The 14539-nt window shown below is 35.0% G+C and overlaps 1 protein-coding gene across 1 annotated transcript in view; it reads left to right on the top strand.

Moving 5' to 3' along the window:
• KLHL1 (kelch like family member 1) overlaps window positions 1-14539 on the top strand; it is a 266155-nt gene that overhangs the window by 59154 nt on the left and 192462 nt on the right. Inside the window, exon 2 of the mRNA XM_076363042.1 lies at window positions 12125-12307. Coding sequence (XP_076219157.1) covers window positions 12125-12307 — 183 coding nt within the window. The remainder of the gene's footprint in view (window positions 1-12124; window positions 12308-14539) is intronic.

Consider the following 14539-nt stretch of genomic DNA (forward strand, 5'->3'; position numbering starts at 1 on the left):
CGTCTTTCTCTTCTCTTCTCTTCTCTTCTCTTCTCTCTCTCTCTTTCTCTTCCCTCTCCTCTCCTCTCCTCTCTCCTCCTCTCCTTTCTCTCCTCTCCTTCTCCTCTCCTCTCCTCTCCTCTCCTCTCCTCTCCTCTCCTCTCCTCTCCTCCTCTCCTCTCCTCTCTCTCTTTTTTTTTCCCCCTTCTTCTCTCTCTTGTCCATTCCACTGGTAAATCCAGCGCTGCTCTTTTATAATCTGAAGCTGCACTATTCCTGGAGTAGTTGTGGGACTAGCATAGAAGAGTGCTGCGATGTCAGTGGCACTGGCATTGGTTTTAGGAAGTTTATGAAGTGGGAGAATTGCACATCACTGATAGCAGCAGCTAACAGATTTACAGGCAGAGCCCCTTGAAAGATATGGGAGATTCCCTTCCATAGTATATTAGAGGAGTCTTCTGTCTGTTTGCTTCAGCAATTTCTGAATGTACAGTCTTCGGTGCCTATATTTGTAAAATTCTCATTTTGTGTGGCAGTATGTGCACAAATGATGGGCGGTGATAAAACCACAAGTTATTTTATGTGCATCACTTCTGAATTAAAATACTAGCTGATGTCAGCTCCTTGTTATACTTAAGTCTGAAACCATCCTCTTTAATTGCTCTGCCTAAGTTAAAGTGAGTTCAAAAGTCTACTGTTTTATGTTTTTTATCAGGTATCTGTATAGTATAGAGAAGTAAACTATTTAATATTTATTATTTTAATGAGAAAAATCAGAAAAGCAAGTCAACACAATATAGTTGCATTTATCGTAATATTTTTATGATTTGAAATAATAAAACTGTCAGTGAATGTTATTTTATATGTCCAGTAAATACTGTTAAGGCCCTATTATCAAAGACAGTTAGTGTCTTTTAATTTCTAGCCTTTCACCTTGGTATTCTTTTGTATTCTCTCAATTCACTTACTTGACTTAAAGTCACACTTAGTGAAACTCTGAATCTTATCTATGACTAAGTAAATATGAATAATAAAATAAAAAAAAATAGAATCAGTGAATAAAGATTATGTTTTAAGAATTATTCTGAAATGCTCAGCAGAAATTCTCATTTATTAAATGAACCAAAGTTAGCCCACCCACATTAATTTTAATACTGCTGTTTTTTCTCCGTGGTAGTTTTTACCATCCATCAAAATATCAATTCCTAAAAAAAAAAAAAACCCAAACCAAACAACTTTCAATTGTAACTAGCCTCACCAGAAGCTTATTTTTATTTGTGAGAAGCACATCTGGTACCAGGCATATGACCTGAGTTTCTTTGTAGACCTGGAAGGATAGTCTTTCCAGCTGCTCACATTTCTTTCCCCTCTACAAAGGGTACTAAGACAGACTGTGCACAAGAATATCCATTCACACTTATCTTCAGGCTCAAACCGAGTCCAGTTTTTATAGCTGAGTTATAAAGTGCCAACACGTTTGGCATTTGCCACCTGGTAAATGTGGCATTGGGGGATAAGGGAATTATTTTAATGATATAGGAGAATTATTCTGGTATATTATGTTTGACTACTTAAGTAATTCAGAAAGGCTCAGTGCAGATCATCATCCAGAATAAGCCATCATAACAACCTGACATCAAGGAAACTGTGACAGTCTGTGCTTTGTGAGATCTGTCCCCTGGAGTCTGTGTCTTTGCTAGTGCTGCTCAGGTGACAGTGCACGGTGGTACACAATACAATGTCAAATTTCTTGAGCTATTAAGAAAGGAAAAGGAATCACCTCTCTCTCATTTCCACTATGGCATCTACTTTTTAGCTTTCTTCCTGCACCTGTCTGCTTATTGCTGCTTCTCAGCCAGAGGAATGAGTAGTCGTCATGAGCACTTCATATCTGCAAGAAGACAGGAAAATACATCTCCAACCTGTCACTTTTAACTACTCAGGACAGTAACATTAGCCTCCTTTACAACAGTTTTTACCCTTTGTCCCAGACTTCCCAGCGAACAACTTCCACTGTAAATGCCACAGCAGACGCAAAGTTCTTTCTCATACAACTTAAACCTCGCTGGTGGCTTTGTCTGCCACAAACAGCTGCCTCATGAACTTTTGTTATTTGCGTACATTTGTTAATGGATAGGACCAAAGAAAGTGGAGAATCTATTTGAAAGGAATTCATGTAAATTATTATAATGAAACGAATAAAAATAAACTACAGAAAATTGCATGTATGTCACGAAAAATGCAGAAAGGATATAATTCTGGTGTTACATTTTAGAAATGGGAGGACTTCATCTTTTGCAGGGAAGTAGAGCTTTGGTTGAAACTGCAATTTTGAATTTCTGAGTCATAATAATCTTTTTCATTCAACTTTTGGTTGGTAGAAATGTGGAATCATATATGCTAGAAAATATTTAACCTTAAAATATAAGTATTAATCAAGTTTTATGATGACAATCTCTCTTCATAATGAAGAGGGTGTTTCCCTATTGCATTACCAATTGGGTAATTAAAGCATGAATATACTGTGAATGCATTACAAATGCTTGACTCCTATGTTAGGGTTTCCTGTTTTATGTATTTGTCTGCCATAAGAGGCTTGGAAGACCATAAATCAACTATTCTTTAAAATGTATTTATTTTTTTAATAACAGAAAGCAAGTAAGTGGCACAGATTTATTTATTATTCCTTCTAGCAGTAAAAATCTTCATTAACTGAAAATGCCTGGTGAATGAGAGCAATGATTTTGGTGGGATCAGGGAGGAAGGAGGGAAGAGCGCCTATCTGAAGAAGTAGTAGCCTTACTCCTGGTCTGAGGCTAAGCTGATTCCTTACGGTAGGCATTTTGTCTACTTCTCCAATAGTAAAAGGAAAGAGAGGGGAGGAAAGCAGAGCAGCTGGGCTGTACTTTAATGAAGGAGGCTCCCTTGAGTCTTGAGCTAGAAATAGAGAACTACTGACTAACTTAAGGAAAGGTGGTTGTGCTTCTTGGTTGTTCTCCAATGGCATATGTATTTAAAAATTGAGGTCTCCTGTGACATCTTTCCTGGTTTCTGTTTTCAGGAAGAATGACTTGCCTCCTTTCAGAAGGCTGATTGTGTAGATTTATATGCACCTAGTATCTGCTTGCGGGGTTCTATACTTGTATACTCTCTGTTTCCTGTATCCTCCAAGATTAAAAAAAAAAAAAGTCATATTTTAATGACTTCCAAGTCATTAAAATATGTCTATGTGTAGCTAGGAGAACTGGATGTTCATTTAAGTTAACCATCGGCTTTCCAAGAACAGCTGGAACAAACTGCTCCCTCTGTGTGGACATGCAAAGCTGAAAAAACAGTGGATGCACTATTAGCTGTGGGTGGGAGAGAGCAGTCCGGCAGATAGTCAGCATCTTTTCTCTGTTGTTGCATAGCAAGATTGTTTCGAGGCAGAATAGCTCAAAGATATAGAAAAAAAAGTGTAATTTGTCAAGGAAATATGAAGGTTGTTAACTCGTGAAAATGGTTTGTAGCGGTACAATTAGTACTATAGCTGTCAGGCGCCTGGTGTGGCTGGGGTGATGAACCTTAAAAAGTCAGATCTCCTTCAAAAGTTTGCTCTGGATTTGAGGAATTGATGGGAACTTGAAATGGGGTTTATAAAAGGTTCATCTGTATGTTGAAATGAGTTTCAGAAAGGATAATGAGACTGATTTTAGGTATGAAAGAATTTTCCACTGTGATACACTGCAATAAATTGTTATATTTTGACGTGATGAGAAGAAACAGTAAAAGGTCTTAGTTATGTTTCACAGACACCTTAAAAAGCAATGTATAGGTTTGGAAAAGAAATGCATGCTTTTTTTTTTTTAATCCATGAAAATGAATAAAGTAGATTAAAAAAAAAAAAAAAGCATCTTGCTTTGATTGATGGAGGTTGTGCAGAACACAGACAAAATACTTGATGTCTTAGATCCTGCGAGTCACCTTGGCTGTCAGGAGGAAAAAAAAAAAAAATATTTTCTGTTATCTATTATTTGTTAGTCATGATTTGGAGATTTTGGATTCACTAGGGAAAATAGAAACAGTACAAAATGTTTTACGGTTGTATGGTGCAGAGTGTGTGGTCTCTTTCTGCCTTTCGCCATTGCCAAGGCTCTCAGGCCACTAGACCTTTCTTTACTCTTCCCCTGTTCCAGTCAGCCCTCTTGCAGTGGACCGAGGAATCAGACTTTCCAGTCTGCACTTACCTGAGTGATTTGACATTTTCACATAGATTATCTGATAAATTTTCATTGTAATGGCACAACTGTTTTTTTTCAATAGTTTTATTACTACGTTGTCTCTTTTTCATATTTTTTTTTCTGAATGTCATGTCATTTGAAGCAAAATAGTTAACCTTCTAACTGACATTATGTATATATGTGGACATTACTGAAAGTGGTTTTATATCAAGGTCACTTACAAATGCATATAATTAATACTTACAATAATTATAAAATTATAACTACAATTGTTAAAATAAACTTGCAGTTCTTATTTGCTGAGAGAGGATTTGAAGAAAGGTAACTTTTGAATTACCATCTGTCAGTTATTAAAATCTGAAAGAATACGTGACCTAGTCATCTCCTTATACATCGTGTCTCAAGAACTGTTAAAATGAGATCTGACATTCTTAAATTAAAAACAAAACAAAACAAAACTTAGAAGACCAAAGTGAATAAATTATCATATGCAAAACTAAGTGAAGTCAGTTCTGCAAACCTGCTTTTTACTAAAAGCATGCTTGCTTGGGAATTTTGCGTAACTTGAGCAAAACAGTTGCTAACAAGTTTTTTGACCAGAAAGGTTATATAAAATGGGTATTCTGTCAGTAATGACACCATTTATGTCTGGGCTACCTTTCATTTTACCTCTCAGAATAGATATACTGGAAAGTAAATGTCCCCATTAGTAGCACAGACCTGTCATTTTTCAATGGGGAACTTCTGTATCAGAATACTTCTATATATAAAATCTTCACAAAAATGTAATATATAAAGTTTTTCATAAATGGATATAATTGAAACAAAGCTTTCCTTAAGAGATAAATATTTTGGTATGCCTTTTAAGACAGTTTATAGGTATAATGTAAAACAATGATACCAAAATGAAACTTTCTAACCTTGTCAAACAAGAGCATTACAATGCTGCATTTTTCTGTCTATAGTGGAAAATACCCCCATCATCCCACCCCCCTGGCTTAATTAAAAAAAAAAAACAAACAAATATTTAAATTTTCTGCAAATAATATTTTATGGTATTTTAATATTTTTTTCTGAAGTTTAATATCTGTCTATTGATATTTGTGGCTGCTCAATCTCAGTCTTTATTTGGAAATTCCATTTTTTTACTATCAGTCAGGGCTGTGTTGGACTGCTGAGCCCATTTAGTTGTTCATCTGTGGAAGAACATCTAAATTGCTGGGTGCTATAAGTGTTGGAGAGAGAAGCTGAAAGCAAAATTGACAGAAGGTAGGGCACAATATTGGTAGGCGGGTACTGGAAGTACTAGTGAGGGGTGAGCAAAAACTTAGGTAATTTTTAAGACTGGACATAAATGACTGTGGAGAAAGAAGAAATAGGAAAAGTCTGAAGTAATTGTTTAGAAGACTGTAGAGGATAAAAGGTGAGAAAGTGGGAAGAGAGAAAGGATCAATTGAACAGAATACTTAAAAAAGAAACAAACACACTCCCCAACAGTTTAAGTGGTTCTAGGGGCATAGGACATAGGACAAACTCATGTCATTAACAACAGTAATAAATTCTTGAAAAATGGAGGAAGACTGAAGGGAACATAAAGCATTTGTCATTAATTTAACTGAATTCAGTAAGTAGTTTCTTGCAAAATCATGAGATTTTTCAATAATTGTTCATTAATTGGATTAGTTTTCCTTAACCTTTTATTTTTACAAAAAAAAAAAAGGGCAAAAATAAGAAATTTAAAAAAGGACTGGATACCTTTTTTAGTTATTCAGTGTTTCAGGATAACCAGTATTTCAGGCGGCTATGGAATCTTTATGTATGTTGGTTTCTCACCACTGACAATAGAGAGGTCTATGCTTGTAGCTTAGGTTAGATAATTAACTGGTGAAGGGTGATAGATAAGAAAAATTCCAACTGAGAGTATTTTGAACTGAACCAAAACAAAAGTCTTGCTATGTATGTTTTATTAGTAACCTGGAAAAATCATGGTGTGAACAAACTCTTCCTTCTGTAACCCTATTTCTACTTTTTTTTCTACTAGCTACTAAACAAGAAAAAATATTTCTTCTCTATAGAAGCAGTTTAGCATAGCACAGTGGTCCCTTCTTACTGTCCTTCTTCTGTTTCTGAAGGGCTGCTCAATTTGTCTGAAGTCATATGATAAACTGGTACTAATGTTTTGTTTATTGAAGCTGGTAATATTCTTAAGATGCACAGATAAACAGAACAACAGTGGAATCATGCATATTTTTGCTGGGCACACAGATGTCCTAATGACTGAATTTTGCCTTATGGTGTCCAAAGAGTAAGATACATTACAAGTAGTTTGATCCCCAAATTACCTTTAGGAAGAAACACCATTGTAAATTATACATTATGCAGATTTATCTGTAGAACGAGAACAACATGTTTATAAACTGCACTGGACTCCGTTTAAAAATATTTATTTTTTTTACATAGAAAAGGAATCTCTGAGACAGCAACAATGCATCTCTGAGCTGAACTGATGTAACTAAAAAGTCCTATTTGATATTCGGATTATTTTTTTATCTGGCACTTCTGCCTAACTTTGTCTTTTATAAAGGAAATTTATGACAACCTGCTGAAACTCTGGGTAGAGCCTTTAGTTGCAGATATAATTGCTGGCAGCAGCGTGAAAAGCATACCTTTTGATCACAAACAGAACTTCAGCCCTGCTGTTGCTGTAAGAAAATGGTTTAAAGTCTTTCTAAAACTCTCTTGCTTGCATTTTTGCAAGTGATCGCTAATGAGAGCCATGACTTTTGACAGTCCATCTTAATTTGGTAAGTGCAATTCCACAGGTTATTAATTTCTAAGCATTCAATGAGCAATTTTTAGAGAATAAATTGTGTGAAGACTTTTTTCACTCTTACATATGGAGTATTTCTTATAAGTTTTTGCAAGTTTTAAATAGCAAAACAATTTTTTTTTTAATTGAAGAACTGGACATACTTTGTTTCTTGACTATGTACTTTAGATATGTACCCAGTAATACACACTAAATTACATTGAACTGGTTTTGGATAAGTTTGCATGATCAATCCTTCATAAATGAAAAGTGGAAAAAAGTTTAATACAGCAGGATTTGCTATTCCAGTAACAATGAAATTACATGATATTTTCTGATTAGAGTTCTTTATTTGAGGCCAGGGCTTCAGTGGAAGGTATGAGAAATATATTCCGATTGAGTATATAAATTACCTAAGTACTCTATAACATACTCTGCTTTATACAGTGATACAATTCTGCTGTGTTCTGCACCTCTATGACTATCATTTCCAGAATGGAAACCATTTCTAAATCTAAGCCTCTATTTACTCAGAGAAATGGAGTATGGTTTCAAGTCATATGAATTTCCCCACCTCTTATTTCAAAGTGCCTTTTTTTTTTTTTCCTTTTGAAACTTATTCAGGGTATGGTTTTAGCTACTGATGTTTGCTATTGCTGTTTTCAAACCTTTGCAGCTCAGGAGTGGCAGTTTCACTACTTACTTTCCCATTTCCTGAGAAGAAAGATACAGGTAGCTAAACCTGTATGTGAGGTCCCTTTTTTCCTAGCATTTTCTCTTTAACTCCCAACAGCATTACTGTAAGCTAAGGGTTTTAATTTCTCTATTTTTTATGTTGTAGCTTATTTGTGTGTAAAGTCAGTGAGCAAAAATCAAGTCTGAGTAGTATGGTCTTACTGTTTATAGGAGTGAACAACTGTACAAGGTACAGGAGACGGCAGATTAGATATCTACATAATTGTAGGGTACTAACTGGTCTACCCAAAATATCTTCTGAGGATTAATCTGTGTTTGTCTTACCGCACAAACCCAATACATACTTGAATAAATCTAATCTTGGACAAAAGGCCAAAGGTCTTAAAGTTGTCCCTAGGAGACCTTTGGCTGGAGTGCCTTCTCCTTCTTACTTACAGTGGGCTACCGTAAGTACTTACCTACAGGGCTGTTAAATTGAGGGAAGAATCCGTACACCCAACTTCACTGGGATTTTACTGCTGTTTTACCTGTGTTTTCAAAGAAGTTAGCAGAAGGTAAAAGGTGATTAGAGAATAACACCCTTGTTCAAATCAAAGTGCTTTCTCTAGGAAAAAAGGAGCACTGTGGAGTCAGATGTTTTAGATCCTCAGAGTTAAGCTTTTATTTCTATTTATACTGTTGTAAGATCCGTAAAGGCTCAAAAGCTGAATTTTCTCATCAACACTTTTGGGCTCTTCTTAAAACATTTTGCTTTTGAGGACAGCATGGTGTTCTTAACACTGAAAATTAGTCTGTACAAAGTTGCTGGGGTGGTTTTTTTTCCCTTTTTTTTTTTTTAATGCAATATGCACGCTGGTTTGCCATTTTGTAAATAAACATTTGAGATTATTGGTTATTTGCAATGCTGATAATTTTTGTGAGCCTTTTAGTTTTCTCATCCTGTAGTATCACCCTTCAGTATCATTGTTGTAATCTTATGAAAGGTTTGGTTTCCTTATTTCTGTACTATTAACTAAGTCGTTTAAAGATAAAAAGTGTTCTAGGCTGAACAATCCCTGAATATTTGAAATTCCCACAGTAAATGCAGGTTTTGCACTTGTCAACTGAGAAAGATTATGGAAAAAGCCCATCTAGAGTCTTTCCTGTTCACTGATTACAGGATTTTGAGGTACACAAGTGCTAAAAAGGGTTTTGAAAGACTCGGGGAATCTTCAGGTGAATTTGTGTTGGAGTTCCTGCAGAACACACTCAACAAGCATCTCACTGCATATGTGGTTCAGACTGCCTGCACCTAAAGAAAAACAATATATGCAAGCAGAAAGTGTTATCTTCATTTTGCTAATCGGTCATAAGTACCTATACATGCCTTTCATGAACTGGTAGAAAATAACTGGTATTTGCTGGCTGAAGCTCTTTTAACTAATTCCTATTTTAACAAGATGCTGACTGAATTTAAAGCATCCATTATGCAGACAGAGCATTTGTAATGAGAACGAGGTAGCTCCTGAATAGGATAAGTAGCAGACTTTTTATCTGGGCTTTCTTAGAAAATAAATAAAAGATTAACTTACTGTCTTTTACTAAGCTTGTTACTTGTCAGTTTTCAGGATTATAATTTAAAATGTGCTGGGCCTTCAGGGCTTGCATTTGAGTAGTCATTTAATGGCTTGCTAAGTGACAGATATACTGATGAGTTTGAGGGTAGAAAGCATTGCTTATAAATGGCAAGCAGGAAAGAGGGCAAAATTTGTGGCAAACACTGCCTAGTCATTCAAGAACAAAATAGACTAAGCTCATTTCAGCCCAATCTAACTTCACAGGACTAGCATAAATTCAGTCAGGGTACTTCTCTTTTTCGGACCTGAAAAATGCAGCATGTTTTGAATAGCCAAAAAGAGGCAGGATTAGTGCCTTATCTGTTCAAATTTAAACTGACTAAGTTTTGAATTAACAAACAATATGAACCAATATAAACAATATGAACCCATTCAGACCTGCTCATTCCTGTTATTTTCGTTTCTCAGATTGCTGTTGTTGTCACTTCTGAATTCCCCGGAGGAAGGGAAGAAATGTGTCTGTTTAACCCTAGCAACCTCATTTATTAGGCACTGACTTATTTTTTTGTAAATTACTTGTCATTATGATTCTTCAGCAATAAAACTCAAGAAGTCTGTGTAGGGCTACAATCAAACTGAGAGAAAAAAAGAAATAAAGAAAAAAGCTGAAATATCTACTCACTACCCATACTAATGAGCTTAGCTCCTTCATTACAGTATTATGTGAAAGTATTTGTTGATCATCCAAAGACAGGAAAATAAACTTAGATTTGTGATCAACATGGTTGGCGGTCCAGGTTGGATAGGGACACACAAGCAGATTATGTCATACATAGAATGAATATGGTTCTTTTATCCTTTAGGAGGAGCTTGCAAGAGCTCTCTAACATAAACTACTTGACTGTACAGCAAGATTGACTATAAGAGAATTAAGGAAATGTTCCTTTCTGAATCATCAGTTCGTAACTGTTTCTGTTGAGGAATTATGGTTAATAAAGTTTTGCCAGTTCAGTTTCCTGTAGACAGGCTCACACATATTGTAACCTGACCAGCATATAAATGGCAATATTGATTAATTTAAACCAGCTGATGATTTCTCAGGATCCAGTTTAATGCTATGCAAGTGAAGTTACTGTGGGTAATAATTTTAAAAGGTAACTCATTCTAGTAAATTAATACCTGTATATGGCACAGAACAGATGCCGGGGTGAGATACAAAGATAACTGAGTTGGTTCTCTGTAAAATTATCTGCAGGCCACCTTCAATTATGCAGGCTTCCAGCTACTTTAAAGGAATGCTGTGAAGCCTAGCAATTACTGTGACAGAAAGATGGACCAGCCTTTCCTCCTTTCCCCTGTGGACCCTTATACAATGACTGTAGGAGAGTATATGGAACATTTTTTGGCAAAAAACTGATTCAAAGGTAAATCACTAGTATATGTCTAAAGGAAATACTATTTTTCTGAACTATATTATGGTCTACCAAGAGACAATAAAAATACTAAAGGTTTTTTTTTCTTTTTTTTAAGATAACAGTATTTCATTTTAATAGCTGATTTTTTTTATTATTATCTTTATGCACTTTTCATTTTTTTCCAGCAACAGGAGTGCAAATTGTGTTATCTTATAGGTCTATTAATATCGTTCTTTGAATATAGTACCTACTGAATTCAAACCTTATATAATCAAACTGTTGTATTATTACTGTAAATTATCAAAATTACTTATGTGCTTCTTACTATTTATCTTTCAATAGAATATGTATAAAATGTGATTGGTTTGAATTAATTGATAATATCATTTGATACGCTGGACTAAAATATGTCCTCTGATGTTCTTTTGATTATGTAAGCTGTTTTGTATATATCTAGTTGAAGTAAAAAACATAATCAGCTTCATCTACGAAATCCTTCATTTTCAGCCCCACAAAATATATAAAATCTTATGGCTTTCATTTGAAACAATGTCATTACATATTTGTAAAAGAAGAGGTTGTCATCTGCGTTGTGAATTATTTGGAACCACTAGCATTAGTTTCCTCAAGGGCTGGTACTTGCTGACACATTTTCTTATTTTCAGTGAAAGTCTGAACCAGAAATACTGAACTGAGTAAATCTGAACTAAGAATTTATGGCTATATATATTGAAAAAATATTTCCATTTTTCTCCTGTTTCTATATTTTTTTCTGATTTTTTGAATTGTAGACATCATTATCTTTGTAGGCTAAATTAACTTTGTATTAATGAGCCTTTTGGTTAAAAAGTAGGTATGCAGTTTATCATTGTGGAAATATTCCCAATTCATTACAAATTAAGTCAATTAGAGTTTTATTTTTCTTTCCCAGGTGGTGTAAAATGAATGTGAATTTGAAGAAGTGAACTAGAGTAGGCACTCTTAGAATCAGTGGAAAGATAGGATTGCTTTTTCCATTATTTCTTTACTTTGTGTGTTCATATTAATATTTAAGAAAATTAAATTGTTTAATTCTGTAAAATAATTTTGCTCTAAAATGCTAAAAAAATTAAAGACCCCAATCATAGTTTAATAATGAAGACATAGCTATACTATTAACCTTAACATGAATATACTGAATTTCTATTTGTTGTTCATATTTATATTTTTAATAACTGTATCAAAGAAGAAAGAAATGGATTACTTCCGTGTCTGTGCCAAAAAAAAAATCATTTCAGTGTTAAAAGACAACTTTAGTTGTCCGTCCCAGTGCTGTAAGATTTTTCCATCTTGTACTTCTAGTGATGGGAAGGGTGCACTGATTACTTATATCAGATTCTAGAAGCCTGTGATGAAGTCTAGACAACTGGTCACATCTTATCAATGCAGAGTTTCTCTTGTGGTTTACAGACTGTCAGCAGCCAGCCACCCCTTGCCACCTCACTGTGACATGGATTCATGTAGCTCCGAGGAATTCTATCAGGCTGTTCACCACGCGGAGCAAACCTTCAGAAAGATGGAGAGCTACCTGAAGCAACAGCAGCTCTGTGACGTTATCCTGATTGCTGGGAATCGCAAGATACCTGCACATAGGTAGGACGTAAGCGTATGATATTGAAAGTACAACAGTAAACGTTTTGGATATGCTTATTTCTTAGAACGGTGTTTTCTGCGGCACCTTATGCCTGCTTCCCTCTTGCTTTAAACACCACAAATGTAAATAGCTGCAGAATGTGATATTTGAAGGTTGGGCCTTTGAACGTGGGGGTTTTTTTGTACAGATTTCAAAAGTTCAAGTAGCACTCAGCTAGAAAACTTTTTATCATGAGTGTGCCAAACATTTCTCCCTGCTGTGATGCTGTTCATATGTGAGGAGAATGGAAATTTCTGAAATGAGATGCTGTACAGCTACACTGAACACAGCGTCATTTTTAGCTTAAGATCATGATACTCTGATAAGCCTGGCATACAGAGTCTCTCAGACACCTGTAGTAGAATAATACTGAACACTGACTTCTCATTAACAGTTATGGGAAGAACTTTTTATGAACTGAAAAATATCTTAATTACTTTTAATGATAATTACTAGTATAAAAATTATAATGACGTAATTTCTAAAATTCTGTAAGATTATCTGGTATTAAAGCAGCCAGTATATAGGAAACTATGCTTGGTTTTGGACTGTAATTAGAGCTTAAAATAGTTATTCTGCATTGAGATTTTGGTTTTGGCTATAGCCTTTGATTTAGTGCATGCAAATAAAAATCCAATCCTAGAGTTTAGATTAAAATACAGAGAATACTTCTGAGTTTCCAGGTTAGCAAGTCTTTTTGCATTTGAACTCTACATAAGGCTGCAAACTAAGGGTGCCCTATTTTCTGCTTGTGCCCTGGTTTCTCTGCTGAGGTACTAAATTCAGAGCAGGACTATGGTTCCCCAGCAGGAAAACCAAAAAACTGCCAATGTATTTCTGAACTCATAAATTAACTTTCTGGTGTGGAGGAATACCATAAGGTCATCTTGGCAACTTGGACCTTACAAAGTTCCTTCTGTCCTAAGTGAAGATGGGCACAGAGACTATTCTTTTTCTGTTTTACAGAAAAGTTGGATATTCTATATTCCAGCTCCCATAATAATAATAAAAAAAGGTGCAATATGCAAGACTGCAAAGCCAAAGCTATTGTTCAAATACTAAAAAGTAAAACCAGACAGAAACCTTCATTAAAATATTTAAATTGCCCCAATAATTGTAATAAATGAGAAAATAACTCCACTTAACAAGCAGTAACAGTTAGATTGATTTAGGCAGTTTGCAGCACACATCTGCTTGGTTTCAGGTTAGTAGCTGTAATAAACGCAGAAATCTTTCTCCTCTTCTTTCAGCATTTTTTGTTCTTAAGACTGTTTCTACTCTCCTAGCTTCTAAGAGTCTGCCATTTTTACTGTTCCTCCCTTGCCTTCATATACTCAGGTTCCCAGATGCCAGCTAAGTCCTCAGTAATTTCTACCCACTGACTTGGCAACTGACACAACTCCTGTGTTCCAGGCTTTTTGCCACTGTTAAATGTATTATGTATCTGGCACTTTATGCACCCCTGGTAGTTGTGGTCTGATGCCATTTTTATCTAAATCGCCAAGATCTTTCCTTTATAGGTATATCAAGTACAGAGGGAATAATATTAAACTTCAGTCCTTCTGTCCATCTGCATTTACAGTGTTCCAGAGCTGCAAGATTTGCCTTAAGGTGCCTCCCATCAAAAAAAAAAAAAAAACTGGAGGGATAATAACCTACGGCCTTCTAATTTGTGTCCAATTTTACATCCCTATACATTACTGAAATCAAATAAAAAGCCTTTTTCAGAAATAATGAGAATTTTGATGTTCCTGCTTGACAGTTACTTGGCCTATTTTTGCTTTTCACATTTTTCAACACAGATGAGGTAAAAAAAAAAATAATTCAATGTCTGAATCTAACATTCTTAAACTGACAGAAAAAATACTTATTAGATACATAGAAATATTCCACAATTGGTATCATTTGCCCTGTTTAATATGGATGATATAAAATACACATTTTTAACCAGTGTATTTTTTTGCCTATTTTGAATATTTTGGTAAACTGCATAGTTTGTAAAGAAGGAGACAGAGGAAACTGTAAGGTTTTTTTAATTAGTTTTGTTCATTTTCCCCACTATTTTTAAGACAGCTGTTCATATTTGTATGCCCACTTTTCAGTAGTAAATTTAATTTCACATTTGTCATTTCAATTCTACAGTATATCTAAATCCTTCTGGAGCTGGAAAAATACCTTAGTAAGAAGATTAA

This window comes from Aptenodytes patagonicus, chromosome 1 (assembly GCF_965638725.1).
Source record: "Aptenodytes patagonicus chromosome 1, bAptPat1.pri.cur, whole genome shotgun sequence".
NCBI classification, from domain to species: Eukaryota; Metazoa; Chordata; class Aves; order Sphenisciformes; family Spheniscidae; genus Aptenodytes; species Aptenodytes patagonicus.